The following is a 25,385-nucleotide window of genomic DNA, read 5'->3' as shown; positions in this document are numbered from 1 at the left end:
AGGGGCCAGGGCTCTGAGTAGGGAGGGGGCCTGGTGGAAGGGGGTGCACATAGGGGACCCCTGGGAGAGGCTGACCCCGTCTGTGGGGGCTGGGCAGCCCCGGGGGGTTAAGGGCGATGGGGGGTTGGAAAGTTTCAGGTGAGATTTTCCATGGGAGGGGAAGGTGAGTGGGGGGGGGGGGAATTCCCAGCAATGTGGGGGATGGGCAGGGATGGAGAAGGACGGGGTGGGGGGAGAGTGCAAACTGGGATGGGGGGTACAGCGTGGGTGGGGGATGGGGGCCAGGATGGCTGAGTGGGGCTGCCCCTAATTCCCTGCCCCACCTGACGTCTCTGCTGGGTCCACCCCCAGAGCCATTTCAAGGGGGGAGGAATAAGGGGGGGCACAAACCCTCCCTCCCTGGCCAGTGTCCTGGCAGGCCCTGCCCAGGGGGTGACCCAGGCCTGCCCCAGAGCCCCTCGGCAGTACGGGGCCAGGACACACACACGGGGCCCGGCCCCTCCGGGAGGGGTGCACGCACACGCGTCTGCAGCCCCTGCTGGAGGGGGACGGGGGGTGCTGTCCCACACAGCACCCCCTGCCGGCCTGCCATGGCTCCTATCCCCCACACAGCCCCCTCCGGGTGGCGATTCCCCGGGGCCCCCAGCTCAGCCCTGGCCTGCGCCCTGTCCTGCCCCACAGAGCTGGGCGGGGTGGGCCCCAGTGGAAAGAACGCGGCTGATAAGCAGAGCAAACAGGGGGGCTGGAAAGTCTGCGTGTTTGGAGAGGCCGGGAGGGGGCCGGGGCCGGCCGGGGGCTGCCGGGGCCGGTTCTGGAGGGCCCGGCCCGGCCTCTCCCCTCCCCAGGGCCCTTTATAAAGCAGGGAGGGGCTGGGCAGAGGGCACCAGCACTGAGCTCAGGGCGCCGGACACACAGCAGGTACCGGGGGGGGGGGGGTCTGTCCATCTGCCTCTTCCCCCACCCTGAGGGAAGGGAACCCAAGAGTCCTGGCTCCCAGCCCCACCTCCCCCCAGCTCTGGAGGGCAGAGGTCTGGGAGCCAGGAGGCCTGGGGTCTCTGTGCAGCTCTGGAAGGGCAGTGGGAGCTAGTGGTTAGAGCAGGGGGGAGGGGTTGGGAGCCAGGAGGCCTGGGGTCTCTGTGCAGCTCTGGAAGGGCAGTGGGAGCTAGTGGTTAGAGCAGGGGGGAGGGGTTGGGAGCCAGGAGGCCTGGGGTCTCTGTGCAGCTCTGGAAGGGGAGTGGGGGCTAGTGGTTAGAGCAGGGGGAGGGGTTGGGAGCCAGGAGGCCTGGGGTCTCTGCGCAGCTCTGGAAGGGGAGTGGGGGCTAGTGGTTAGAGCGTGGAGGGAGGGGCTGGGAGCCAGGAGGCCTGGGGTCTCTGTGCAGCTCTGGAAGGGCAGTGGGGGCTAGTGGTTAGAGCAGGGGGAGGGGTTGGGAGCCAGGAGGCCTGGGGTCTCTGGGCAGCTCTGGAAGGAGAGTGGGGGATAGTGGTTAGAGCTGGGGGGAGGGGTTGGGAGCCAGGAGGCCTGGGGTCTCTGGGCAGCTCTGGAAGGAGAGTGGGGGCTAGTGGTTAGAGCTGGGGGGAGGGGCTGGGAGTCAGGGTGCCTGGGGTCTCTGCAGCTCTGGAAGGGGAGTGGGGGCTAGTGGTTAGAGCGGGGGGAGGGGTTGGGAGCCAGGAGGCCTGGGGTCTCTGCGCAGCTCTGGAAGGGGAGTGGGGGCTAGTGGTTACAGCGGGGGGAGGGGTTGGGAGCCAGGAGGCCTGGGGTCTCTGCGCAGCTCTGGAAGGGGAGTGGGGGCTAGTGGTTACAGCGGGGGGGGGGGCTGGGGGCATGCCGGGAACAGCTGTGCGTGCTCTTGCGCCCCCTGCTGGAAGGGACGAGCCCTGCGGCGGGGCGAGTTTGACCCTGTGCTGGCTCCCCAGGGGCACCCCGGCCCATGGGCTCCCCGGCCTACAGGACGGTCCTGGCCTTGGGCCGGCTCATGGCGGGGAAGCGACGGACGGGCCCCGCCCTGGACCCCCTGCCCTGCCCTCCGGCCCCGCCCACGGAGGAGGGGGGCTCCCTCTCTGCCCCCCCCGACTATGCCAGCACCATGGACGCCAGCCCCTGCTACGCCTTCTACGCCCAGTCGGCCCCCCCCGGCCGGGCCCGCAAGAGCCGCCCCTCGCTGGAGGTGCTGCGCAGCACGGTGAGCCGGGGGGGGGGGCTGGGTGAGGGCACTGGGGAGGGGGGACCAGGCTGTACGGGTGGGGGGCTGGGTGGAGGGAGTGGGGGTGGGTGAGGGCACTGGGGAGGGGGGACCAGGCTGTACGGGTGGGGGGGCTGGGTGGAGGGAGTGGGGGTGGGTGAGGGCACTGGGGAGGGGGGACCAGGCTGTACGGAGTGGGGGGGCTGGGTGGAGGGAGCGGGGGTGGGTGAGGGCACTGGGGAGGGGGGACCAGGCTGTACGGGTGGGGGGGCTGGGTGGAGGGAGTGGGGGTGGGTGAGGGCACTGGGGAGGGGGGACCAGGCTGTACGGGTGGGGGGGCTGGGTGGAGGGAGCGGGGGTGGGTGAGGGCACTGGGGAGGGGGGACCAGGCTGTACGGGTGGGGGGGCTGGGTGGAGGGAGTGGGGGTGGGTGAGGGCACTGGTGAGGGGGGACCAGGCTGTACGGGTGGGGGGGCTGGGTGGAGGGAGTGGGGGTGGGTGAGGGCACTGGGGAGGGGGGACCAGGCTGCAGTGAGTGGGGGGCTGGGTGGAGGGAGTGGGGGTGGGTGAGGGCACTGGGGAGGGGGGACCAGGCTGTACGGGTGGGGGGGCTGGGTGGAGGGAGCGGGGGTGGGTGAGGGCACTGGGGAGGGGGGACCAGGCTGTACGGAGTGGGGGGGCTGGGTGGAGGGAGTGGGGGTGGGTGAGGGCACTGGGGAGGGGGGACCAGGCTGTACGGAGTGGGGGGGCTGGGTGGAGGGAGTGGGGGTGGGTGAGGGCACTGGGGAGGGGGGACCAGGCTGTACGGGTGGGGGGGCTGGGTGGAGGGAGCGGGGGTGGGTGAGGGCACTGGGGAGGGGGGACCAGGCTGTACGGGTGGGGGGGCTGGGTGGAGGGAGCGGGGGTGGGTGAGGGCACTGGGGAGGGGGGACCAGGCTGTACGGGTGGGGGGCTGGGTGGAGGGAGTGGGGGTGGGTGAGGGCACTGGGGAGGGGGGACCAGGCTGTACGGAGTGGGGGGGCTGGGTGGAGGGAGCGGGGGTGGGTGAGGGTACTGGGGAGGGGGGACCAGGCTGTACGGGTGGGGGGGCTGGGTGGAGGGAGTGGGGGTGGGTGAGGGCACTGGGGAGGGGGGACCAGGCTGTACGGGTGGGGGGGCTGGGTGGAGGGAGTGGGGGTGGGTGAGGGCACTGGGGAGGGGGGACCAGGCTGTACGGGTGGGGGGGCTGGGTGGAGGGAGCGGGGGTGGGTGAGGGCACTGGGGAGGGGGGACCAGGCTGTACGGGTGGGGGGGCTGGGTGGAGGGAGTGGGGCTGGGTGAGGGCACTGGGGAGGGGGGACCAGGCTGTACGGAGTGGGGGGGCTGGGTGGAGGGAGTGGGGGTGGGTGAGGGCACTGGGGAGGGGGGACCAGGCTGTACGGGTGGGGGGGCTGGGTGGAGGGAGCGGGGGTGGGTGAGGGCACTGGGGAGGGGGGACCAGGCTGTACGGAGTGGGGGGGCTGGGTGGAGGGAGCGGGGGTGGGTGAGGGTACTGGGGAGGGGGGACCAGGCTGTACGGGTGGGGGGGCTGGGTGGAGGGAGTGGGGGTGGGTGAGGGCACTGGGGAGGGGGGACCAGGCTGTACAGAGAGGGGGGCTGGGTGGAGGGAGTGGGGGTGGGTGAGGGCACTGGGGAGGGGGGACCAGGCTGTACGGGTGGGGGGGCTGGGTGGAGGGAGCGGGGGTGGGTGAGGGCACTGGGGAGGGGGGACCAGGCTGTACGGGTGGGGGGGCTGGGTGGAGGGAGCGGGGGTGGGTGAGGGCACTGGGGAGGGGGGACCAGGCTGTACGGAGTGGGGGGGCTGGGTGGAGGGAGTGGGGGTGGGTGAGGGCACTGGGGAGGGGGGACCAGGCTGTACGGGTGGGGGGGCTGGGTGGAGGGAGCGGGGGTGGGTGAGGGCACTGGGGAGGGGGGACCAGGCTGTACGGGTGGGGGGGCTGGGTGGAGGGAGCGGGGGTGGGTGAGGGCACTGGGGAGGGGGGACCAGGCTGTACGGAGTGGGGGGGCTGGGTGGAGGGAGTGGGGGTGGGTGAGGGCACTGGGGAGGGGGGACCAGGCTGTACGGAGTGGGGGGGGCTGGGTGGATGGAGTGGGGGTGGGTGAGGGCACTGGGGAGGGGGGACCAGGCTGCAGGGAGTGGGGGCCGGAGTCGATCTAATGCCAGTTCCCCACCCCCGCAGGAGGACGGGCCGGGCCGGGCCCCTGACCCCGGCGCCCCCAGGGCCATGCCGGGGGACCAGGAGGACCCCGAGGCAGCCCCCCCAGAGGCGGAGCCGGTCCGGTTCGGCTGGGTGACCGGCGTGATGGTAAGGGCAGGGCAGCGGGGCCTCGTGGGGGGAGCCCGGGCTCCTGGGTCCCTGGTCTCACCCGCTGCCCGGTTCCCTCCCCAGGTGCGGTGCATGCTGAACATCTGGGGCGTGATCCTGTACCTGCGGCTGCCCTGGGTCACGGCCCAGGCTGGGATAGGTAACGGGGGATGGGGGGCGCCCCATGGCTGGCTCCCCAGCCCTGCCCGCAGCTGCTGGCGAGGGCGAGACGCCGGCCGGGAGCGTGGGCTGGGTTCTCGGGGTCCCCCGACGGCACAGCAGGGGGCCCAGCATTGGGCAGGGTAACAGGGGGCAAGGGGGCCTGGGCCCCCCCAGCCCCACTCACCATCTGCCCCCTGCAGGGCTGACGTGGCTCATTATCCTCATGTCGGCCGCCGTGACCATGGTCACCGGCTTGTCCATCTCGGCCATCTCCACCAACGGCAAGGTGAAGGCAGGTGAGCCGGGGCGCCGTGGGGCTGGGGGGCCGTGGGGCTGGGGGGCTGGGGTGCCGTGGGGCTGGGGAACCGGGGGGCCGTGGGGCTGGGGGGCCATGGGGCCTTGAGTGCTCTGGGGCTGGGGGTCCCATGGGGTCGGAACGCCGTGGGGGGCTACATGGCACAGTTGGGTCTGAAGGACTCCGCGTTGGCAGCAGTAGGTGGGCTGTTATCCCCTGCCCCGCTGACCCCTTCCGTCCATCTGTCCGTCCGTCCGTCCGGCCCAGGGGGCACCTACTTCCTGATCTCGCGCAGCCTGGGCCCCGAGCTGGGGGGCTCCATCGGGCTCCTCTTCTCCTTCGCCAACGCCGTGGCTGTGGCCATGCACGTCGTGGGCTTCGCCGAGACAGTGCGCGACCTGCTCCTGGTAGGTGGGGCCTGACCCTTCCCCCTGACCCTGCCCCCAACCCGGCGCCGAACCCACACGTGAAATCTCCCCCGAACCGTGATCCGACACCGTCCCGAACCCGGCGCCGAACCCACACGGGAAACCTCCCCCGAACCGTGACCCGGCACCGTCCCGAACCCGGCGCCGAACCCACACGGGAAACCTCCTCTGAACCGTGACCCGACACCGTCCCGAACCCACCGGCGCCGAACCCACACGCGAAACCTCCCCCGAACCGTGACCCGGCACCGTCCCGAACCCGGCGCCAAACCCACACGGGAAACCTCCCCCGAACCGTGACCCGACACCGTCCCTAACCCGGCGCCAAACCCACACGGGAAACCTCCCCCGAACCGTGACCCGGCACCATCCCGAACCCGGCGCCAAACCCACACGGGAAACCTCCCCCGAACCGTGATCCGACACCGTCCCGAACCCGGCGCCAAACCCACATGGGAAACCTCCCCCGAACCGTGACCCGGCACCGTCCCGAACCCGGCGCCAAACCCACACGGGAAACCTCCTCTGAACCGTGACCCGAAACCGTCCCGAACCCACTGGCGCCGAACCCACACGCGAAACCTCCCCCGAACTGTGACCCGGCACCGTCCCGAACCCACTGGCGCCGAACCCACACGGGAAACCTCCCCCGAACCGTGACCCGGCACCGTCCCAAACCCGGCGCCGAACCCACACACGAAACCTCCCCCGAACCGTGATCCGACACCGTCCCAAATCCGGCGCCGAACCCACTCGCGAAACCTCCCCCGAACCGTGACCCGGCACCGTCCCGAACCCGGCGCCGAACCCACACGCGAAACCTCCCCCGAACTGTGACCCGGCACCGTCCCGAACCCGGCGCCGAACCCACACGCGAAACCTCCCCCGAACTGTGACCCGGCACCGTCCCGAACCCACTGGCGCCGAACCCACACAGGAAACCTCCCCCGAACCGTGACCCCGAACCGTCCCAAACCCGGCGCCGAACCCACACACGAAACCTCCCCCGAACCGTGATCCGACACCGTCCCAAACCCGGCGCCGAACCCACACGCGAAACCTCCCCCGAACCGTGACCCGACACCGTCCTGAACCCGGCGCCGAACCCACACGGGAAACCTCCCCCGAACCGTGACCCGACACCGTCCCGAACCCGGCGCCGAACCCACACGCGAAACCTCCCCCGAACCGTGACCCGGCACCGTCCCGAACCCGGCGCCGAACCCACACACGAAACCTCCCCCGAACTGTGACCCGGCACCGTCCCGAACCCACTGGCGCCGAACCCACACGGGAAACCTCCCCCGAACCGTGACCCGGCACCGTCCCAAACCCGGCGCTGAACCCACACACGAAACCTCCCCCGAACCGTGATCCGACACCGTCCCAAACCCGGCGCCGAACCCACACGCGAAACCTCCCCCGAACCGTGACCCGACACCGTCCCGAACCCGGCGCCGAACCCACACGCGAAACCTCCTCCGAACCGTGACCCGACACCGTCCCGAACCCGGTGCCGAACCCACACGCGAAACCTCCCCCGAACTGTGACCCGGCACCGTTCCGAACCCGGCGCCGAACCCACACGCGAAACCTCCCCCGAACTGTGACCCGGCACCGTTCCGAACCCGGCGCCGAACCCACACGCGAAACCTCCCCCGAACCGTGACCCGATACCGTCCCGAACCCGGTGCCGAACCCACACGCGAAACCTCCCCCGAACCGTGACCCGGCACTGTCCCGAACCTGGCGCCGAACCCACCGGCGAAACCTCCCCCGAACCGTGACCCGGCACCGCCCCGAACCCGGCGCCGAACCCACACGCGAAACCTCCCCCGAAAAGTGTCCTGGCACCGTCCCGAACCCGGCGCCGAACCCACAAGCGAAACCTCCCCCGAACCGTGACCCGACACCGTCCCGAACCCGGCGCCGAACCCACACGCGAAACCTCCCCTGACCCGTGACCCGGCACCGCCCTGAACCCGGCGCCGAACCCACACGCGAAACCTCCCCCGAAAAGTGACCCGGCACCGTCCCGAACCCGGCGCCGAACCCACATGGGAAACCTCCCCCGAACCGTGACCCGGCACTGTCCCGAACCCGGCGCCGAACCCACACGCGAAACCTCCCCTGACCCGTGACCCGGCACCGTCCCGAACCCGGTGCCGAACCCACACACGAAACCTCCCCCGAACCGTGACCCGGCACCGCCCCGAATCCGGCGCCGAACGCACATGCGAAACCTCCCCCGAACCGTGACCCGACACCGTCCCGAACCCGACGCCGAACGCACACGTGAAACCTCCCCCGAAAAGTGACCCGGCACCGCCCCGAACCCGGCGCCGAACGCACATGGGAAACCTCCCCCGAACCGTGACCCGGCACCGTCCCGAACCCGGCGCCAAACCCACACGCGAAACCTCCCCTGACCCGTGACCCGACACCGTCCCGCTAACCGTAACCCCCGAACCGCGCCCCCCACCCTGCGTCCCCCATTAACCGTAACCCCCTCCCCCAGACCTCTCCCCCGATCCTGAGCCCTTACCCCAAGGGCTCACCCCAGCCCTCCCCACCTCGCCCCGCCCTGAGCACTAACCACACCCAGCCCCCCGAGCTGGACCGAACCCTCCTCCTCACTGCCCTGGACCTAGGTCTGTGTCCCCCCCAAGCCCCACCCTCACCTCTGCCCCTGCTTGAAGCAGGACCCTGTCTCCAGCCCCTGCCTGTGTCCCTGAGCCCCCCACCCTGCGCCCGTGTGGGTCCCTTCCCTGGGCCTCCCCTAGGACCTGCCCCGCCCACTCCGGGAACCCCAGCCCCCCCCCGCCCTGAGGGTCCCACTCGGTGGGACGCCTGCCCCCCCCACACCCACCTCCCTGCCCCCAGGAACTGGACGCCGTGATGACCGACCCCGTGAACGACATTCGCATCGTGGGAGTCGTCACGGCCACAGCCCTGCTGGGCATCGCGCTGGCCGGCATGGAGTGGGAAGCCAAGGTACCGGGGGAGGGGCCTGTCGGGACGTCTGGGTTCCCACCCCTGCTCCGGGGGGGGGCACAGGGGTCTGTGGGTTTGAGCGGGGGAGGGGCCGGCCGGGACGTCTGGGTTCCCACCCCTGCTCCGGGGGAGGCAGAGGGGTCTGTGGGTTTGAGCGGGGGAGGGGCCGGCCGGGACGCCTGGGGTCCCACCCCTGCTCCAGGGGGGGCAGAGGGGTCTGTGGGTTTGAGCAGGGGAGGGGCCGGCTGGGACGCCTAGGTTCCCACCCCTGCTCCGGGGGGGGCAGAGGGGTCTGTGGGTTTGAGCGGGGGAGGGGCTGGCTGGGACGCCTGGGGTCTCAGCCCCTCTCTCCCCCGGCAGGCCCAAATTGTCTTTTTCTCGGTGATCCTGGTCTCCTTCGGCAGCTACCTGGTGGGGACCCTGCTGCCGGCCACGGAGGAGAAGATGGCCAAAGGCTTCTTCGGCTACCGAGGTAGGGCCGGCGGAACTCCCCGCCACCGGAGGCCAGGTGGGGCCGTGCGGCCCTTCCCAGCCTGCCCTCTCCCTTCCCGCAGGGGACATCTTCCTGGAGAACCTGGGGCCGGCCTGGCGGGGCGAGGCCGGCAGCTTCTTCGGCATGTTCTCCATCTTCTTCCCCTCCGCCACCGGCATCCTGGCCGGCGCCAACATCTCCGGCGACCTCAAGGTGGGCCCCTGGCCTCTTGCGCCCCACGGCCCTGCCAGGGCGGGCCCCCCGCGGTAACGGCCCCTTTCCCCTGCACAGGACCCGGCGGTGGCTATCCCCAAGGGCACCCTGCTGGCCATCTTCTGGACCACCCTCTCCTACCTGGCCGTCTCAGCTACCATAGGTACCGGGGAGGGGGCAGCGTTCTCGGGGTGCCCGCCTGGCGCTGGGTCTCGGGGGGGGATGCCGCTCATTCGCCCCTCCCCACAGGGTCCTGTGTGGTGCGGGACGCCTCGGGGCACCTGAACAACACGCTGGGCTCCCCCAACGCCACGGACGGCTGCCTCGGCCTGGCCTGCCGCTACGGCTGGAACTTCACCGCCTGCGCCCAGGCCGGCACCTGCCAGTTCGGGCTAGCCAACAACTACCAGGTAGGGGGAGGAGCCTGCACTCAGGGGGCGGAGCCAGAAGCAAAGTGGTGGGGCCATTACTGGTGGTGAAGGACTGGGGGAGGAGCCAACACTGAGGGCTGGGGCTGGGGGGAGGAGCCAGCACAGAGGGGGAGGAGCAAGTACTGAGAGGGCAGGGCTGAGGAGGAGCCATACGTGAGTGGGAGGAGCCAGTACTGATGATGCACTGGGGGAGGAGCCTGCATTGAGGGGGTGGAGCCAGGCAGCGTTTGGGACACGGGATGGGAGCTGCGGATGATGTGGAGCAGGCCGGGGTCTCTCTGATCCCTGCCACCTGGGTTCTGCCTCCCTCTCAGACCATGAGCCTGGTGTCCGGCTTCAGCCCCCTCGTCACAGCTGGGATCTTCGCCGCCACCCTCTCCTCTGCCCTGGCCTGCCTGGTCTCTGCCCCCAAGGTCTTCCAGGTGCGTCGGGGTGTCGGGTGGGTGGGGGGCCACAACAGAGCTCCCCCCTACAGCCTCAGGAGCTACGGCACCCCGACCTCCAAATGCCCCACATCCCAATAGCGGCTGTGCACCCCAGAACCCCGGCATCTAAACACCCAGTGCCCCACTAGCACCAACGCACCCCAGAACCCCAACAGCCAAATGCCCAGCGCCCCACTAGCACCAATGCACCCCAGAACCCCGGCATCCAAACACCCAGCGCCCCAATAGCACCAACGCACCCCAGAACCCCAACAGCCAAATGCCCAGCGCCCCAATAGCACCAATGCACCCCAGAACCCCAGCATCCAAATGCCCAGCACCCCAATAGCACCAATGCACCCCAGAACCCCGGCATCCAAATGCCCAGCACCCCAATAGCACCAATGCACCCCAGAACCCCGGCATCGAAATGCCCAGCAGCCCAATAGCACCAATGCACCCCAGAACCCCAGCATCCAAATGCCCAGCGCCCCAAGAGCACCAACGCACCCCAGAACCCCAACATCCAAATGCCCAGCGCCCCAATAGCACCAATGCACCCCAGAACCCCGGCATCCAAATGCCCAGCGCCCCACTAGCACCAACGCACCCCAGAACCCCGGCATCCAAACACCCAGTGCCCCAATAGCACCAACGCACCCCAGAACCCCGGCATCCAAATGCCCAGCGCCCCAATAGCACCAATGCACCCCAGAACCCCAGCATCCAAATGCCCAGCGCCCCAATAGCACCAAGGCACCCCAGAACCCCAGCATCCAAATACCCAGCGCCCCAATAGCACCAATGCACCCCAGAACCCCAGCATCCAAATGCCCAGCACCCCAATAGCACCAAGGCACCCCAGAACCCCAGCATCCAAATACCCAGCGCCCCAATAGCACCAATGCACCCCAGAACCCCGGCATCCAAATGCCCAGTGCCCCAATAGCACCAATGCACCCCAGAACCCCGGCATCCAAATGCCCAGCGCCCCAATAGCACCAATGCACCCCAGAACCCCGGCATCCAAATGCCCAGTGCCCCAATAGCACCAAGGCACCCCAGAACCCCGGCATCCAAATGCCCAGCGCCCCAATAGCACCAACGCACCCCAGAACCCCGGCATCCAAACACCCAGTGCCCCAATAGCACCAATGCACCCCAGAACCCCAGCATCCAAATGCCCAGCACCCCAATAGCACCAAGGCACCCCAGAACCCCAGCATCCAAATACCCAGTGCCCCAATAGCACCAATGCACCCCAGAACCCCGGCATCCAAATGCCCAGTGCCCCAATAGCACCAAGGCACCCCAGAACCCCGGCATCCAAATGCCCAGCGCCCCAATAGCACCAACGCACCCCAGACCCCCGGCATCCAAACACCCAGTGCCCCAATAGCACCAACGCACCCCAGAACCCCAGCATCCAAATGCCCAGCACCCCAATAGCACCAAGGCACCCCAGAACCCCGGCATCCAAATGCCCAGCGCCCCAATAGCACCAAGGCACCCCAGAACCCCGGCATCCAAATGCCCAGCGCCCCAATAGCACCAACGCACCCCAGAACCCCGGCATCCAAACACCCAGTGCCCCAATAGCACCAACGCACCCCAGAACCCCAGCATCCAAATGCCCAGCACCCCAATAGCACCAAGGCACCCCAGAACCCCAGCATCCAAATACCCAGCGCCCCAATAGCACCAAGGCACCCCAGAACCCCAGCATCCAAATACCCAGCACCCCAATAGCACCAAGGCACCCCAGAACCCCAGCATCCAAATACCCAGCGCCCCAATAGCACCAAGGCACCTCAGAACCCCAGCATCCAAATACCCAGCGCCCCAATAGCACCAAGGCACCCCAGAACCCCAACATCCAAATGCCCAGCGCCCCAATAGCACCAACGCACCCCAGAACCCCGGCATCCAAACGCCCAGCACCCCAATAGCACCAACGCACCCCAGAACCCCAGCATCCAAATGCCCAGCACCCCAATAGCACCAACGCACCCCAGAACCCCAGCATCCAAACGCCCAGTGCCCCAATAGCGGCGGTGCAACCCAGAACCCCAGCATCCAAACACCCAGTGCCCCAATAGCACCAACGCACCCCAGAACCCCGGCATCCAAACGCCCAGTGCCCCAATAGCGGCGGTGCAACCCAGAACCCCAGCATCCAAACACCCAGCGCCCCAATAGCACCAACGCACCCCAGAACCCCAACATCCAAACGCCCAGTGCCCCAATAGCACCAAGGCACCCCAGAACCCCAGCATCCAAATACCCAGCGCCCCAATAGCACCAAGGCACCCCAGAACCCCGGCATCCAAATACCCAGCGCCCCAATAGCACCAAGGCACCCCAGAACCCCGGCATCCAAACACCCAGTGCCCCAATAGCACCAACGCACCCCAGAACCCCAGCATCCAAATGCCCAGCACCCCAATAGCACCAAGGCACCCCAGAACCCCGGCATCCAAATACCCAGCGCCCCAATAGCACCAAGGCACCCCAGAACCCCAGCATCCAAATACCCAGCGCCCCAATAGCACCAAGGCACCCCAGAACCCCAGCATCCAAATGCCCAGCGCCCCAATAGCGCCAAGGCACCCCAGAACCCCAGCATCCAAATGCCCAGCACCCCAATAGCACCAAGGCACCCCAGAACCCCAGCATCCAAATACCCAGCGCCCCAATAGCACCAAGGCACCCCAGAACCCCAGCATCCAAATGCCCAGCACCCCAATAGCACCAAGGCACCCCAGAACCCCAGCATCCAAATACCCAGCGCCCCAATAGCACCAACGCACCCCAGAACCCCGGCATCCAAATGCCCAGTGCCCCAATAGCGGCGGTGCAACCCAGAACCCCAACATCCAAATGCCCAGTGCCCCAATAGCACCAACGCACTCCAGAACCCCGGCATCCAAATGCCCAGCGCCCCAATAGCACCAACGCACCCCAGAACCCCAACATCCAAATGCCCAGTGCCCCAATAGCACCAACGCACCCCAGAACCCCGGCATCCAAATGCCCAGCGCCCCAATAGCGGCAGTGCAACCCAGAACCCCAACATCCAAATGCCCAGTGCCCCAATAGCACCAACGCACTCCAGAACCCCGGCAACCAAACGCCCAGTGCCCCAATAGCGGCGGTGCAACCCAGAACCCCAACATCCAAATGCCCAGCGCCCCAATAGCGCCAACACACCCCAGAACCCCGGCAACCAAACACCCAGAGCCCCAATAGTGGCTGTGTACCCCAGAACCCCGGCATCCAAATGCCCAGCACCCCAATAGCGCCAACACACCCCAGAACCCCGGCAACCAAACGCCCAGTGCCCCAATAGCGGCGGTGCAACCCAGAACCCCAACATCCAAATGCCCAGCGCCCCAATAGTGGCTGTACACCCCAGAACCCCAACATCCAAACGCCCAGCGCCCCAATAGTGGCTGTACACCCCAGAACCCCAACATCCAAATGCCCAGCGCCCCAATAGCGGCTGTACACCCCAGAACCCCAACATCCAAATGCCCAGCGCCCCAATAGTGGCTGTACACCCCAGAACCCCGGCATCCAAACGCCCAGTGCCCCAATAGTGGCTGTGTACCCCAGAACCCCGGCATCCAAATGCCCAGCGCCCCAATAGTGGCTGTACACCCCAGAACCCTGGCATCCAAACGCCCAGCGCCCCAATAGTGGCTGTGTACCCCAGAACCCCGGCATCCAAACGCCCAGCACCCCAATAGTGGCTGTACACCCCAGAACCCCAACATCCAAACGCCCAGCGCCCCAATAGCGGCTGTACACCCCAGAACCCCAACATCCAAACGCCCAGCGCCCCAATAGCGGCTGTACGCCCCAGAACCCCGGCATCCAAATGCCCAGCGCCCCAATAGCACCAACGCACCCCAGAGCAGCCGGAGACCCCCATCCTCACAATATCCCATGAGAACGGCCAGACTGAGTCAGACCAAAGGCCCGTCCAGCTCAGGGTCCTGGCTGCCAACAGTGGCCAGTGCCAGGTGCCCTAGAGGGAGGGAACAGAATCCTCACGTGATCCCTCCCGTCGCCCACTCCCAGCCCCCAACACACAGAGGCTGGGGGGACACCGTAGCCCCAAAGTGCCTCCTGAGCCCAGCCCCCCACCCCAGCCCAGCTTCCCCCTCTTGTCCTGGCCCCGGGTTGTTGGGTCTCCTGTAGCCCTGATCCCACTGTGTGCCCCCCCACCGCAGTGCCTGTGCCAAGACCAGCTTTACCCCGGCATCGGCTTCTTCGCTAAGGGCTACGGGAAGAACCAGGAGCCACTGCGGGGCTACCTGCTCACCTTCCTCCTGGCCGTCGCCTTCATCCTCCTGGGTGAGTGGGGCCACCCCGAGCCACTGGGGGGCATCCCCTCGCTGCTGCAGGATGCGACACTGCCCCCCATTGACCGGTCTGCCCATTGCTCCCGCAGCCGAGCTCAACACCATCGCGCCCATCATCTCCAACTTCTTCCTGTGCTCCTACGCCCTCATCAACTTCAGCTGCTTCCACGCCGCCATCACCAACTCCCCAGGTGCGGACGGATGCTGGGGCCTGGCGCAGGTGCTCAGCTGATGTCTGGCACCAGACTGGGGGGTTGGAGGGAGGCTCCTAAGTGGAGCAGGCTGAGGAGGGTGAGATGGATCAGGTTGGTGGGTTGTAGTGAACTGGGAGGGTGGATAGAGAGAAACAGGGTTGGGAGGGTTCTGTGGAGTTGAACTGGAGGAGCCAGGAGGCAGAGGATTGAATTGGAGGAGCTGCAGGCAGAGAGTTGAGCTGGAGGAGCCAAGAGGCAGAGGATTGAACTGGAGGAGCTGCAGGCGGAGGATTAAACTGGAGGAGCTGCAGGCGGAGGATTAAACTGGAGGAGCTGCAGATGGAGGGTTGAACTCGAGGAGCTGCAGGTGGAGGGTTGAACTGGAGGAGCCAAGAGGCAGAGGATTGAAGTGGAGGAGCTGCGGGTGGAGGGTTGTACTGGAGGAGCTGCAGGCGGAGGGTTGAACTGGAGGAGCCAAGAGGCAGAGGGTTGAACTGGAGGAGCTGCAGGCGGAGGGTTGAACTGGAGGAGCCAAGAGGCAGAGGTTTGAACTGGAGGAGCTGCAGGTGGAGGGTTGAACTGGAGAAGCAAAGAGGCAGAGGGTTGAACTGGAGGAGCTGCGGGTGGAGGGTTGTACTGGAGGAGCTGCGGGCAGAGGGTTGAACTGGAGGAGCCAAGAGGCAGAGGGTTGAACTGGAGGAGCTGCAGATGAAGGGTTGAACTGGAGGAGCTGCGGGCATAGGGTTGAACTGGAGGAGCTGCAGGTGGAGGGTTGAACTGGAGGAGCTGCAGGTGGAGGGTTGAACTGGAGGAGCTGCAGGCGGAGGGTTGAACTGGAGAAGCCAAGAGGCAGAGGGTTGAACTGGAGGAGCTGCAGATGAAGGGTTGAACTGGAGGAGCTGCAGATGAAGGGTTGAACTGGAGGTGCTGCAGGTGGAGGGTTGAACTGGAGGAGCTGCGGGCAGAGGGTTGAACTGGAGGAGCTGCAGGCAGAGGGTTGAACTGGAGGAGCCAAGAGGCAGAGGGTTGAACTGGAGGAGCCAAGAGGCAGAGGGTTGAACTGGAGGAGCCAAGAGGCAGAGGGTTGAACTGGAGGAGCTGCAGGAGGAGGGTTGAACTGGAGGAGCTGCAGGAGGAGGGTTGAACTGGAGGAGCTGCAGATGAAGGGTTGAACTGGAGGAGCTGCAGGTGGAGGGTTGAACTGGAGGAGCTGCAGGTGGAGGGTTGAACTGGAGAAGCTGCAGGAGGAGGGTTGAACTGGAGGAGCTGCGGGCAGAGGGTTGAACTGGAGGAGCTGCGGGCAGAGGGTTGAACTGGAGGAGCTGCGGGCGGAGGGTTGAACTGGAGGAGCTGCAGGCGGAGGGTTGAACTGGAGGAGCTGCAGGCGGAGGGTTGAACTGGAGGAGCCAAGAGGCAGAGGGTTGAACTGGAGGAGCCAAGAGGCAGAGGGTTGAACTGGAGGAGCTGCGGGCAGAGGGTTGAACTGGAGGAGCTGCAGGAGGAGGGTTGAACTGGAGGAGCTGCAGGTGCAGGGTTGAACTGGAGGAGCTGCAGATGAAGGGTTGAACTGGAGGAGCTGCAGGAGGAGGGTTGAACTGGAGGAGCTGCAGGAGGAGGGTTGAACTGGAGGAGCTGCAGATGAAGGGTTGAACTGGAGGAGCTGCAGGAGGAGGGTTGAACTGGAGGAGCTGCGGGCAGAGGGTTGAACTGGAGGAGCTGCAGGCGGAGGGTTGAACTGGAGGAGCTGCGGGCAGAGGGTTGAACTGGAGGAGCTGCAGATGGAGGGTTGAGCTGGAGGAGCTGCAGGTGGAGGGTTGAACTGAAGGAGCTGCAGATGGAGGGTTGAACTGGAGGAGCCAAGAGGCAGAGGGTTGAACTGGAGGAGCTGCGGGCAGAGGGTTGAACTGGAGGAGCTGCAGGAGGAGGGTTGAACTGGAGGAGCTGCAGGTGCAGGGTTGAACTGGAGGAGCTGCAGATGAAGGGTTGAACTGGAGGAGCTGCGGTTTGAGGGTTGAACTGGAGGAGCTGCAGGCAGAGGGTTGAACTGGAGGAGCTGCGGGTGGAGGGTTGAGCTGGAGGAGCTGCAGGAGGAGGGTTGAACTGGAGGAGCTGCAGGAGGAGGGTTGAACTGGAGGAGCTGTGGGTGGATGGTCAGGTCAGCGGAGCCAGGGGGAGAGAGTCAGGTTGGGTTGGAGGAGCCAGGCAGGGAGGAGTTAGGTTGGTCCAAATTATGGGGCCAGGCCCAGCCTTTCCCTCTCTCCCCCCAGGCTGGCGCCCCTCCTTCCGCTACTTCAGCAAGTGGAGCGCCCTCCTTGGGGCCGTGGTCTCTGTGGTCATCATGTTCCTGCTGACCTGGTGGGCGGCCCTGCTCGTGGTGGGCCTCATCCTGCTCAGCCTGGCCTACGTCAGCTACAAGAAGCCGGGTAAGGCAGGCACAGGGTGGGGCGGAGGGGGGATGAGAGGGAGCGGGGAGGTCGGGGGGGCACCTAGGCCCAACGAGCCTTCCTGGGCCTGCCTGCATCCTCGTCCTCCTCCCACAGAAGTCAACTGGGGCTCCTCCGTGCAGGCCGGGACCTACAGCCTGGCCCTGGCCTACTCCGTCCGGCTCGCCCACGTGGAGGAGCACGTCAAGAACTTCCGGTAGGGCCGGCCGGGAGCCAGGACTCCTGGGTCGCATGCCTGGCTCTGAGTGGAGAGCGGGGTTGAGTGGTTAAAGCGGGGGGGGGGCTGGACTCTGAGGGGAGAGCCCCCACCAGCCTGTACCCACCCTCCCTCTCTTCCAGCCCCCAGTGCCTGGTGCTGACGGGCCCCCCCAGCTGCCGGCCAGCGCTGGTCGATTTCGTCAGCGGCTTCACCAAGGGGATCAGCCTCATGATCTGTGGGCACGTGGCGGGGGTGAGTGCGGGCGCTGGGGGGGCTGGGCGGGGTGTCGGGGGCCGGGCCTGGGATCCTGCTCCCAACCCTCCCTCGCCCCCCCTAGCCACAGGACACCCCAGGGGACAGCGACTCCGAGCAGCACATCGAGTGGCTCAAGAGACGCAAGGTGCGAGCCTTCTACGCCCGCATCACCACCCCGGACCTGCGCATCGGAGCCCGCAGCCTCCTGCAGGTGTGCGGGCGGGGCGGGGTGGGGACCCTGCTGTGTCCCAGCGCCCCCTGCTGGTGGGAATGGGCCCTGCTGTGTGTGTGTGTGTGTCCCAGCGCCCCCTGCTGGCGGGGACAGGCCCTGCCCTGTGTGTGTGTCCCCCAGTGTCCCCTGCTGGCGGGGACGGGCCCTGCTGTGTGTGTGTGTCCCAGTGCCCCCTGCTGGTGGGGACGGGCCCTGCCCTGTGTGTGTGTCCCCCAGTGCCCCCTGCTGGCGGGGACAGGCCCTGCCCTGTGTGTGTGTCCCCCAGTGCCCCCTGCTGGTGGGGACGGGCCCTGCTGTGTGTGTGTCCCCCAGTGCCCCCTGTTGGCGGGGACGGGCCCTGCCCTGTGTGTGTCCCAGCACCCCCTGCTGGTGGGAATGGGCCCTGCTCTGTGTGTGTGTGTCCCAGTGCCCCCTGCTGGTGGGATGGACTGTGCTGTGTCACCCCCGCTGGAGCAGCTGAGCGCTGACAGTGCACGCACTGCGCTGCCTCAGCCCATCCTGCGTGTCATTCCCCCTGCATTGCCGCAGTCTGATTGGCGATTCTCCCAGGTGTGCGGGCTGGGGCGTCTCAGACCCAACACGGTGGTGCTGGGCTACAAGCAGAGCTGGCAGACGGACTCGCCCCACAGCCTGGAGAACTACGTGGCCACCATACAGTAAGGGGCCGGGGAGGACGCGCTGGAGTGGAGGGGAGCAGTGGGGCCAGGGATTGGCTGGAGGGACTCCTTGGGGGCAGCGCCCATTTCTGGAGCCCAGGCTGACGGCCCTTGGGGGCCTCTGACCCCGCTCTGTGCCCCCAGTGACGCATTCGACGGCCGGGCCGGGGTGTGTGTGCTGCGGATGAAGGACGGACTGGACGTGTCACGGACAGCGTGGGCCCACGGTAAGTGCCCAAGGGGACAGACGGACACAGACCCACGGATCCCCCAGCGCGCTCGCCCTGCCCCAAGCCCTGGGGGGTTGTGTAGCAGGGGAGGGCACCGTGTGGCCAGGGGGAGGCTGTTCAGCAAAAGGGGGGGGCTCTGCAGCTCCCCAGATCTCTAACCCCCTTCTCCCCAGTGAACCCCGCGTTCGAGGACCATGAGGTGGGGCTGCAGGGGGAGAAGCCGGGACAGGACGGTGCAGGTGAGGGAGCCGCAGGGCAATGGGGGCCAGGCAGATGGAGAGAAGGCAGGACTGTGGGGGGCAGGGCTGGAGGGGGTCAGGGGGGCTGTGGGGGGGGTCAGGCAGGGCTGTGGGGGGCAGGGCCGGAGGGGGTTGAGGGGGCTGTGGACGGCAGGACTGAGGGGAGTTGGGCAGGGCTGTGGGGGGCAGGGGTAGTCGGGGGGGCTGTGGGGGGCAGGGCCGGGGGGAGTCGGGCAGGGCTGTGGGGGGCAGGGGGAGTTGGGCAGGGCTGTGGGGGGCAGGGGGAGTCGGGCAGGGCTGTGGGGGGCAGGGCCGGGGGGAGTCGGGCAGGGCTGTGGGGGGCAGGGGGAGTTGGGCAGGGCTGTGGGGGGCAGGGCCAGGGGAATCGGGGAGGGGCTGTGGGGGGCAGGGGGAGTTGAGGAGGGTTGTGGGGGGGCAGGACTGGGGGGAGTTGGGCAGGGCTGGGGGGGCAGGGGGAGTCAGGCAGGGCTGTGGGGGGGGCAGGGGGAGGGCTGTGGGGAGGCAGGGGGAGGCGGGGAGGGCTGTGGGGGGCAGGGCCGGGGGGAGTCGGGCAGGGCGAGTCGGGCAGGGCTGTGGGGGGGGCAGGGGGAGGGGCTGTGGGGGGCAGGGGGAGGCGGGGAGGGCTGTGGGGGGCAAGGGGAGTCGGGCAGGGCTGTGGGGGGCAGGCGGAGGCGGGGAGGGCTGTGGGGGGCAGGGGGGGTGGGCAGGGCTGTGGGGGGGCAGGGGGAGGGCTGTGGGGGGCAGGGGGAGGCGGGGAGGGCTGTGGGGGGCAAGGGGAGGGCTGTGGGGGGCAGGGCGAGTCGGGCAGGGCTGTGGGGGGGCAGGGGGAGGCGGGGAGGGCTGTGGGGGGCAGGGGGAGCCGGGGAGGGCTTTGGGGGAAGGGGGAGGCGGGGAGGGCTGTGGGGGTCTCTGCCCCACCCGTGCCCTGTGCCCACAGGTGGCAGCGAGCAGGCACCGGGGGTGGCCGAGCAGCCGGAGACCCACTTCCAGGCCCCACAGGAGCAGCGCTGTGTGGACGTGTACTGGCTCTTCGACGACGGGGGTGCGTCACCCTGCCCCCCCACCGCCACTGCCCCCCAAGCTCCCAGCCACTTTCCCCCACCCCTCAGCCCCCCAGCAGCTCCCCCGCCCCAGCCAGCCCCTCACCACGGCCTCCGGCCCTGTGGCTCTCTCCCCACAGGTCTGACCCTGCTGCTCCCCTACCTGCTGCGCCGCCGGCCCCACTGGAGCCGCTGCCGCGTCCGCGTCTTCGTCAGCGGCCGCCCGGGCAGCGCCGAGCAGCAACGCCAGGAGTAAGGGGGCCGGGGAACCTGGGGGGGGGACCTGCCCCCCACGGCTCCTTCTGCCGCTGCTCCCCAAATCCTCCCCTGCCAGCTGGCCCCATGTCCCTCCCTCCTCCGGCCTGGCCCCCCAAAACCCCCCCACGGCTCCTTCTGCCGCTGCTCCCCAAATCCTCCCCCTGCCAGATGGCCCCATGTCCCTCCCTCCTCCGGCCTGGCCCCCCAATACCCCCCCACGGCTCCTTCTGCCGCTGCTCCCCAAATCCTCCCCCTGCCAGCTGGCCCCATGTCCCTCCCTCCTCCGGCCTGGCCCCCCAATACCCCCCCACGGCTCCTTCTGCCGCTGCTCCCCAAATCCTTCCCCTGCCAGCTGGCCCCATGTCCCTCCCTCCTCCGGCCTGGCCCCCCAATACCCCCCACGGCTCCTTCTGCCGCTGCTCCCCAAATCCTTCCCCTGCCAGCTGGCCCCATGTCCCTCCCTCCTCCGGCCTGGCCCCCCAATCCCCCCCCACGGCTCCCTCTGCCGCTGCTCCCCAAATCCTTCCCCTGCCAGCTGTCCCCATGTCCCTCCCTCCTCCAGCCTGGCCCCCCAATCCCCCCCACGGCTCCCTCTGCCGCTGCTCCCCAAATCCTCCCCTGCCAGCTGGCCCCATGTCCCTCCCTCCTCCAGCCTGGCCCCCCAATCTCCCCCCACGGCTCCCTCTGCCGCTGCTCCCCAAATCCTTCCCCTGCCAGCTGTCCCCATGTCCCTCCCTCCTCCAGCCTGGCCCCCCAATCCCCCCCACGGCTCCCTCTGCCGCTGCTCCCCAAATCCTTCCCCTGCCAGCTGGCCCCATGTCCCTCCCTCCTCCGGCCTGGCCCCCCAATACCCCCCCACGGCTCCCTCTGCCACTGCTCCCCAAATCCTTCTCCTGCCAGCTGTCCCCATGTCCCTCCCTCCTCCAGCCTGGCCCCCCAATCCCCCCCCACGGCTCCCTCTGCCGCTGCTCCCCAAATCCTTCCCCTGCCAGCTGGCCCCATGTCCCTCCCTCCTCCGGCCTGGCCCCCCAATACCCCCCCACGGCTCCCTCTGCCGCTGCTCCCCAAATCCTTCCCCTGCCAGCTGGCCCCATGTCCCTCCCTCCTCCGGCCTGGCCCCCCAATACCTCCCCACGGCTCCCTCTGCCGCTGCTCCCCAAATCCTTCCCCTGCCAGCTGGCCCCATGTCCCTCCCTCCTCCGGCCTGGCCCCCCAATACCCCCCCACGGCTCCCTCTGCCGCTGCTCCCCAAATCCTTCCCCTGCCAGCTGGCCCCATGTCCCTCCCTCCTCCGGCCTGGCCCCCCAATACCCCCCCACGGCTCCCTCTGCCACTGCTCCCCAAATCCTTCCCCTGCCAGCTGGCCCCATGTCCCTCCCTCCTCCGGCCTGGCCCCCCAATACCCCCCCACGGCTCCCTCTGCCGCTGCTCCCCAAATCCTTCCCCTGCCAGCTGGCCCCATGTCCCTCCCTCCTCCGGCCTGGCCCCCCAATACCTCCCCACGGCTCCCTCTGCCGCTGCTCCCCAAATCCTCCCCCTGCCAGCTGGCCCCATGTCCCTCCCTCCTCCGGCCTGGCCCCCCAATCCCCCCCACGGCTCCTTCTGCCGCTGCTCCCCAAATCCTTCCCCTGCCAGCTGGCCCCATGTCCCTCCCTCCTCCGGCCTGGCCCCCCAATCCCCCCCACGGCTCCTTCTGCCGCTGCTCCCCAATCTTTCCCCTGCCAGCTGGCCCCATGTCCCTCCCTCCTCCGGCCTGGCCCCCCAATCCCCGCCCACGGCTCCCTCTGCCGCTGCTCCCCAAATCCTTCCCCTGCCAGCTGGCCCCATGTCCCTCCCTCCTCTGGCCTGGCCCCCCAATACCCCCCCACGGCTCCCTCTGCCACTGCTCCCCAAATCCTTCTCCTGCCAGCTGTCCCCATGTCCCTCCCTCCTCCGGCCTGGCCCCCCAATCCCCCCCCACGGCTCCCTCTGCCGCTGCTCCCCAAATCCTTCCCCTGCCAGCTGGCCCCATGTCCCTCCCTCCTCCGGCCTGGCCCCCCAATACCTCCCCACGGCTCCTTCTGCCGCTGCTCCCCAAATCCTCCCCCTGCCAGCTGGCCCCATGTCCCTCCCTCCTCCGGCCTGGCCCCCCAATCCCCCCCACGGCTCCTTCTGCCGCTGCTCCCCAAATCCTCCCCCTGCCAGCTGGCCCCATGTCCCTCCCTCCTCCGGCCTGGCCCCCCAATACCTCCCCACGGCTCCTTCTGCCGCTGCTCCCCAAATCCTCCCCCTGCCAGCTGGCCCCATGTCCCTCCCTCCTCCGGCCTGGCCCCCCAATCCCCCCCCACGGCTCCTTCTGCCGCTGCTCCCCAAATCCTCCCCCTGCCAGCTGGCCCCATGTCCCTCCCTCCTCCGGCCTGGCCCCCCAATCCCCCCCACGGCTCCTTCTGCCGCTGCTCCCCAAATCCTTCCCCTGCCAGCTGGCCCCATGTCCCTCCCTCCTCCGGCCTGGCCCCCCAATACCCCCCCACGGCTCTCTCTGCCCCACAGGATCCAGCTCCTGCTCAGCAAGTTCCGTCTGGGCTTCAGCGAGGTGCTGGTGCTGCCCCACGGCGCCTGGCAGCCGGCAGAGAGCAGGTGAGTACCCCCCAGGGCTCCCCCCCACCACACTGGGCGCCTCTGTCCTGGCTCCCCTCCCTCCCCACCGTACCGGGGGCCCCGACTCGGCTCCCCTCCCCACTGCAAGGCAGGCCCAGGGCGTCAGAGGGCCCCTGAAAGGGAGCCTGCTTCCCTGGCCCCCCTGGTGGCCCTAACCACTAGGCCCCGCCCCCGCGGGAGACCAGCCCCAGCCCTGCGCTCTGCCCCCAGCCTGAAGGAGTTTGAGGACCTGGTGGCCCCGTTCCGGCTCAACGAGGGGCAGCGTGGCCCCGGGGCCCCGGACGCCCTGCGCAGGGAGACGCCCTGGAAGGTGTCGGACGAGGACCTGCGGGTCTACAGGAGAAAGGTGGGACCGGCGCGCGGGACCCGGCCTGGCTGGGGGGGGCCTGGCTCCGGCCTGGCTCGGGGGGGGGGGAGAGTGGGCATGAAACACCCCCCTCTCTCCCCCCAGTCGCTGCAGCAGGTCCGGCTCCACGAAATCCTGCAGGAGAACTCCCGGAACGCAGCCCTGGTGGTCGTGTGAGTCCCGGCCCCGGGGGAATTGGGGGGGGGACCCGGCCTGGCCCCCTGGCTCCATGCGCCTGGACAGACCGGAGGGGGACGGGGAGGGCCCTGCCCTGGGGGCGGGGGGGGGGGGACGGAGGCTCCGGCAGTGTCCCCCTGGCTCTGCAGTGAGGGATGAGGGCCCCGGGGGGGGGGGGGGGTGGCCCTCGCTGACCCTGCTCTCCCTGCAGGAGCCTGCCTGTGGTGCCCAAGGGGGCCTGTCCCAGCGCCCTCTACATGGCCTGGCTGGAGACCCTGTCCAGGGACCTGCGCCCGCCCGTCGCCTTCATCCGGGGCAACCAGCAGGACGCCCTGACCCTGTACTGCCAGTAGGGGGCGACGCGGCCCTACAGACCGTGGCCCCTGGACATCGCGGGCAGCAGCCCTGCCGTATGGACCGTGGCCCCTGGACCTGGCGGGCAGCAGCCCTGCCGTATGGACCGTGGCCCCTGGACCTCGCGGGCAGCAGCCCTGCCGTATGGACCGTGGCCCCTGGACCTCACGGGCAGCAGCCCTGCCGTATGGACCGTGGCCCCTGGACCTCGCGGGCAGCAGCCCTGCCGTATGGACCGTGGCCCCTGGACCTGGCGGGCAGCAGCCCTGCCGTATGGACCGTGGCCCCTGGACCTGGCGGGCAGTGGGGCCCTGCCGTATGGACCGTGGCCCCTGGACCTGGCGGGCAGCAGCCCTGCCGTATGGACCGTGGCCCCTGGACCTCGCGGGCAGTGGGGCCCTGCCGTATGGACCGTGGCCCCTGGACCTGGCGGGCAGTGGGGCCCTGCCGTATGGACCGTGGGCCCTGGACCTGGCGGACAGCAGCCCTGCCGTATGGACCGTGGCCCCTGGACCTCGCGGGCAGTGGGGCCCTGCCGTATGGACCGTGGCCCCTGGACCTGGCGGACAGCGGGGCCCTGCCGTATGGACCGTGGCCCCTGGACCTGGCGGGCAGTGGGGCCCTGCCGTATGGACCGTGGCCCCTGGACCTGGCGGGCAGTGGGGCCCTGCCGTATGGACCGTGGCCCTGGACCTGGCGGGCAGTGGGGCCCTGCCGTATGGACCGTGGCCCCTGGACCTGGCGGGCAGTGGGGCCCTGCCGTATGGACCGTGGGCCCTGGACCTGGCGGGCAGCAGCCCTGCCGTATGGACCGTGGCCCCTGGACCTCGCGGGCAGTGGGGCCCTGCCGTATGGACCGTGGCCCCTGGACCTGGCGGGCAGCAGCCCTGCCGTATGGACCGTGGCCCCTGGACCTCGCGGGCCGCAGCCCTGCCGTATGGACCGTGGCCCCTGGACCTGGCGGGCAGCAGCCCTGCCGTATGGACCGTGGCCCCTGGACCTGGCGGGCAGTGGGGCCCTGCCGTATGGACCGTGGCCCCTGGACCTGGCGGGCAGTGGGGCCCTGCCGTATGGACCGTGGCCCCTGGACCTGGCGGGCAGTGGGGCCCTGCCGTATGGACCGTGGCCCCTGGACCTGGCGGGCAGCAGCCCTGCCGTATGGACCGTGGCCCCTGGACCTGGCGGGCAGCGGGGCCCTGCCGTATGGACCGTGGCCCCTGGACCTCGCGGGCAGTGGGGCCCTGCCGTATGGACCGTGGGCCCTGGACCTGGCGGGCAGCGGGGCCCTGCCGTATGGACCGTGGCCCCTGGACCTGGCGGGCAGCGGGGCCCTGCCGTATGGACCGTGGCCCCTGGACCTCGCGGGCAGTGGGGCCCTGCCGTATGGACCGTGGCCCCTGGACCTGGCGGGCAGCAGCCCTGCCGTATGGACCGTGGCCCCTGGACCTGGCGGGCAGCAGCCCTGCCGTATGGACCGTGGCCCCTGGACCTGGCGGGCAGCAGCCCTGCCGTATGGACCGTGGCCCCTGGACCTGGCGGGCAGTGGGGCCCTGCTGTATGGACCGTGGCCCCTGGACCTCGCGGGCAGTGGGGCCCTGCTGTATGGACCGTGGCCCCTGGACCTGGCGGGCAGCAGCCCTGCCGTATGGACCGTGGCCCCTGGACCTCGCGGGCAGTGGGGCCCTGCTGTATGGACCGTGGGCCCTGGACCTCGCGGGCAGTGGGGCCCTGCCGTATGGACCGTGGCCCCTGGACCTCGCGGGCAGCAGCCCTGCCGTATGGACCGTGGCC

At 69.1% G+C, this 25,385-nt stretch overlaps 1 protein-coding gene across 1 annotated transcript; it reads left to right on the top strand.

The window, feature by feature from the left end:
- Window positions 1–25: 25 nt before the first annotated feature.
- LOC149521286 (solute carrier family 12 member 3-like) lies at window positions 26–23,942 on the top strand. Its single transcript, XM_089774463.1, has 27 exons — window positions 26–918; window positions 1,915–2,180; window positions 4,400–4,525; window positions 4,610–4,685; window positions 4,888–4,983; window positions 5,250–5,389; window positions 8,294–8,404; window positions 8,765–8,876; window positions 8,959–9,089; window positions 9,168–9,252; window positions 9,339–9,499; window positions 9,835–9,942; window positions 14,181–14,304; window positions 14,402–14,503; window positions 16,774–16,929; window positions 17,047–17,146; window positions 17,290–17,401; window positions 17,487–17,615; window positions 18,186–18,292; window positions 18,437–18,519; window positions 18,696–18,761; window positions 19,720–19,824; window positions 19,963–20,074; window positions 22,610–22,696; window positions 22,928–23,063; window positions 23,169–23,236; window positions 23,452–23,942. Exons 2-27 carry the CDS (start codon window positions 1,929–1,931, stop codon window positions 23,591–23,593), a joined length of 3,027 nt encoding a protein of 1,008 aa, XP_089630589.1. The 5' UTR covers window positions 26–918; window positions 1,915–1,928; the 3' UTR covers window positions 23,594–23,942.
- The last annotated feature ends 1,443 nt before the right edge of the window (window positions 23,943–25,385 follow it).

Source organism: Pelodiscus sinensis, chromosome 30 (assembly GCF_052426305.1).
Source record: "Pelodiscus sinensis isolate ZL-2025 chromosome 30, ASM5242630v1, whole genome shotgun sequence".
Taxonomy (NCBI): Eukaryota; Metazoa; Chordata; order Testudines; family Trionychidae; genus Pelodiscus; species Pelodiscus sinensis.
The sequence above is the reverse complement of the archived record's forward strand: the minus strand, read 5'-3'. Positions and strand labels throughout refer to the sequence as shown.

Bases quoted from the DNA above. Each gene is read 5' to 3' on its own strand.
- LOC149521286 (XM_089774463.1), top strand. From the start codon at position 1,929: ATGGGCTCCCCGGCCTACAGGACGGTCCTGGCCTTGGGCCGGCTCATG. The intron at 9,500-9,834 runs GTAGGGGGAGGA...CCTCCCTCTCAG, and splicing joins GGCTAGCCAACAACTACCAG to ACCATGAGCCTGGTGTCCGG. The intron at 23,064-23,168 runs GTGGGACCGGCG...CTCTCCCCCCAG, and splicing joins TGCGGGTCTACAGGAGAAAG to TCGCTGCAGCAGGTCCGGCT.